This window comes from Asparagus officinalis, chromosome 4 (assembly GCF_001876935.1).
Source record: "Asparagus officinalis chromosome 4, Aspof.V1, whole genome shotgun sequence".
Lineage (NCBI taxonomy): Eukaryota > Viridiplantae > Streptophyta > Magnoliopsida > Asparagales > Asparagaceae > Asparagus > Asparagus officinalis.
Window position 1 is genome coordinate 115,288,074 of NC_033797.1, and position 4,421 is coordinate 115,292,494.

The 4,421-nt window shown below is 34.8% G+C and overlaps 1 protein-coding gene across 2 annotated transcripts in view; it reads left to right on the plus strand.

Moving 5' to 3' along the window:
* LOC109838001 (uncharacterized protein slp1) overlaps positions 1–3,634 on the plus strand; it is a 10,013-nt gene extending 6,379 nt beyond the window's left edge. The window contains exons 5-6 of one of the 2 annotated variants that reach the window (XR_002246533.1): positions 3,011–3,170; positions 3,327–3,463. Coding sequence is in view for 1 of the 2 variants with exons in the window: in XM_020406410.1 (XP_020261999.1) it covers positions 3,327–3,555 (229 nt within the window). In the remaining variant the exon portion in view is untranslated. Of the gene's footprint in view, positions 1–3,010; positions 3,171–3,326 lie in introns of both variants that reach the window. The other variant, XM_020406410.1, reaches the window with a different exon arrangement.

Consider the following 4,421-nt stretch of genomic DNA (forward strand, 5'->3'; position numbering starts at 1 on the left):
TAAACCTATTTTTAGCCTCTGAAAAACTCAAATTTTAAACCTAATTAATATATTAACATTTTAAAACGGCTATAAACGTTTAACAATTCAAATTTAGAACTGCTGAAAAAACTGTTTCAGTAGTCGACTACTAGTCTTAGTAGTCGACTATACTGAGTTAATTCAGACTCTGTAAAGTCAGAAAACTGCTTAGTAGTCGACTACTAAGCAGAGTAGTCGACTACACTGTACATGTGTAGATTCTGGATATTTGACAAACTGTTTTAGTAGTCTACTACTAAGGAGACTAGTCGACTACACTGTACATATGTAACATATGTAGTTTCTGAATATTTGACAAACTGGCTTAGTAGTCTACTACTAAGGAGAGTAGTCTACTACTAAGAGTATTGGTCGACTACTGATACATAAATATGAGATATATGATATGTTTTGAGACTCACTCTATATCTATAAACTCTAATGGTTAACTTAGGGGTTTCTATAGTTAACCACACACTAAGCATGTGTTAGTGTGTTCTAAATACTATGTGCGTGTATGTGTTGTGAGTGATCAAGACTTGTACAAAATTCTAAGTAAAGAAAATGTAAAATTACAAATTTACCATTAAGCACATCTTCTTTGCTTGTCTTGTTGCCTTGAACTTGAGTATCTCTTTGAATATTATTGTTGATTTTGCTCTGATACTGCAAAACATATGTTAGCACAAAATACACACAACATATAATATTTGTTACCATCAAAATAAACAAATCTTGGGGTCAAGATATCCAACACATCTTTCCATCAAAGTAGCACTGTTGACCTAATTTTAATTGGAAAAAACTTATTAAGGTATTAAGTGTTGCAAAAAATAACTCAGGGTATTTAAGTGCCAAAAGGCAGAACATTTGTGGTATTTGAGTGCCATCTAGCCCTTTTGCAGTTCACAATTCCTGGTGCACTAAGGAGACATTTTCCTGACTGACAATAAATTATGTGCTCCGTTTGTTTAGTATATCAGAAAATAAGGGTAGTTATCCTAATGTCAATGTATTTGAAAAAGTTACACATTCTTAAAATTTTCTGCAATGAAAATGACTTCAGGCAAGCTAGAGCTGCTGCAGAGGTTTTGTTTTGAGAGGTACCTACGTTACATGGGTACTTTCAACATCACACTAAACCTCCAATAACTTTCAACGTCACACTAAACCTCCAAGAACTTTCAAAAATCACACTAAACTCCCAGTAACTTTTAAAATCAGACTAAACCCCCAATAACTATTTGGAATTGCAAAAAGAACCACTAAATAAGTTTCTGTATTTTGCGGATAGGAAAAGCAACATAAATAGTCATTTTGAAGGATAATTTCAGCAAAAGAAAAAAAAATAGGCTTCAGGATCCTAACTTAGGCGGGAGCAAGAGAAAAGCGAATGACAAAAAACAAGAGATTTTTGTTTTTAGAATTGAAAATATAAAAAGGTCATAATGGGTTTTTAAAATAATTTAATGGGTATTTTGGTTGGTTTATTGTGATTTTGAAAGTTATTGGGGGTTTAGTGTGATTTTTGAAAGTTCTTGGGGGGTTTAGTGTGACTTTGAAAGTAATTAGGGGTTTATGAAAAATGCTAAAAGTTAATGGGAGTTTAGTGTAATTTACCCTTTTTAAAACTCTTTAGGCTTTAGGAAATCCAATTCTGTTAAATATTTAGTGCACAGAACAGTCGTGCCTCTAAATTTTGTCGGTTTCAATGTGTAATTTAGAGAATTTCATCATAGGTTTCAAGTGACAATTTTCATTAACATTTAACAGCTTCAGAACTTAAAAGGACGACATTGTTTTCAATGGCGGAGTTCCATCGGGAGTAACATGCAGAAGAAGTATAACTTATGTTACTCCCAACTCTTTAGCTTTTTCATTACCAACTTAGTAGAGTGGATATAGTTATACTGGCAGCACAGACAGCTGACAAAAATAAAACCATAATATTTGCCATTTTTTGTGGTGTTAGTGGAAGGCCATGAATAAATGATATTTTTATCATATATGAGTCTCCTCCCTCAAGGTTGCAGAAAATAATTCTATAAGCTACTTGGTATGCAAAATTTGCAACTGTGAACTGCTTAATATGTAAAAAGCAGTTTTACTTGCATTGCAGCTATTTGTTAGTTACAAGTGCAACTTTTTGTCACTGCAGCTGTAAATGAGCTATTTTTGCAAGACAATTTGCGGTCAATTTAGTTATAACCTTTTTGCAAAAAGTGGTACCATTTTAAACTGCCTTTGCAAAAGGGCTACATTATAATCAGAACAAAAGTACCGATTGCATCTGTTTTTCCCCCTTTTTGTGCAAATTGTATCTGCAGTTTCAGTTACAATATTTCAAACCAAATCATCCAGATATCACATTTTGATTCACAGCATATAACTACTGCTCAAAACTCTGGCTTCAAATTATGCATCCCGAGTAAAAACCACGTGTAATTTGTTGTGCAAAATTTTGGCTGTGGTCCTTACCAGTAGCAAAAAAAAATTATAATAAAAACAAGGAGGGAGAATTGATCAAACCAATTGAAGCATCATGGTCAAGTTGGCTTAATAGTTACAGCTCTATTCTTTTATGAATTGCACTCCTCTATTCTCTTATTAGACACTTCTAAAAATAGAAGTGTCTAATAAAAGACTAGAGCTTGAACATCCAGCTAAATATATAAATATATATCTGAATTTTATTGAAATATACAACTAAAATCAGGACTTCTGCACTTCACATAAGAATTAAGCTGAAATTAGTAACTGTTGCATTCAGTATTTTAAAGAATTATTTCATTTTTATTGAACCGACAAGTTCCAGCAAACAAATGGAGTGAGTCAGTATTTACACTCAACAAATTATGCGAGGCGTTATCTGACATTGCAACTTAAGCTTGTTTGTCTTATAAAGTCTCTCTAATTGTTAGACCAAAACTCCGATAGTTGTGGTGAGGGTTGAGAAATATATGCTTATATTCTAACATACCCCCTGCAGGTTGAGCGCCCTTTTCATGGGCTTAAAACTTGGAGTCACAAAGCAGTGTCAATTTTTACAAAATCCGCTTTAAATTCGTGGCTGGTGGGTTTTGAACCTTGGTTGCTCTAATACCATCTCAAAGTCCCTGTAACCATCACACCAAAACTCCAAAATTGAGGTCAGGGTTGAGGAATATAATCTGACAATTTACTAACTTAAATATTAAGAAGCCATTTTCAACCCAGACAACTATCATTGATGAAAATCTAGTTAAATTTATAGCGCGTAATGTCATCTCAAAGTTGATGCTAATGTATTTTCTCCTGACATGCAGATCAGAGTTTGAAAGAGTTCGAGATTATCAGGTTGAAACTGAAAACAAGGGTCTCGTGGTGATATTTATGAGTTTTGTATTCGGATGTTTAGCAGCTGCTAAGTTGTTCATAGATATATTCTTGAGCATTTTTACACCACAAAGTTCTATAAAATTTTGTTGGACAAGCTCTGCCTGGTTTTTCCTGCTGCTGAGCAGTAGCATTATGGCCTTAATTCTTGTTGTATAATAGCTTTGATATATGAGTTTCTTGTACCAGCGGCATGACTTTACCTATGAGAAATATACAATTGAGTATTGAGTATCTAGGGCCTCGAGTAGCATATCGGTTCCTTAAGAAATACCAATTGTTTTCATAACTTTGCTCTGATTGAGACTTTGTCCTAGTTTAGAAGCCAATAATATCGTGAATCAGTCTGCTGCTTTCGTTTCACAAATACAAAAGGGTTGGTTTTTCAATATTATTTCATTTTTTAAACACGTGATGAAATTTTACATTTATAACTGTGTCATCTTGCTTGAAACCAAAAATCAAGGACGTATGGTGGATGCGGTTCGTAGATTGTTGAATTTAAGTTATGGCTATCACGTTGATCCGGTAGGCAAGGGTGGAGGCATTGCAATTGAAATGGAAATGGCTAGCTACGGATGAAGGAAGATTTTGCTTTGATGGGAGCTGGGCTCATAAAGGGGGATGTAATAAAATTATTGAGAATTGTTGGCCTAGATAAATTGAAGGGTCGCCGGTGTACCAATCGGCGGACAAGATCAAAGTAGTGAGGATCGAAATGCTTCGAGGATCAGTGTATACCCACAGTTTCCCACTCCTTAATTAGTGGTCAAAACAAGGGATATTTGAAACTGGCTAGGGGTCTCTGCCAAGGAGATCCCTTCTTATCTCATATATTCATTTTATGTGCAGACACCTTTAACTTTAACAGATCTCTTGAAGGTGGTACCATTCTCAGCGTCGTTATTTTTAGTGGGGGCATCCCTAGCGTTTTGGTCAACATGAGGGTTATTTGTATCTAGGTGTTCGTCCATGTCTGAATCGCCACCTACCCGGTAGGCATTGTTGTGACGACTAGATTCATC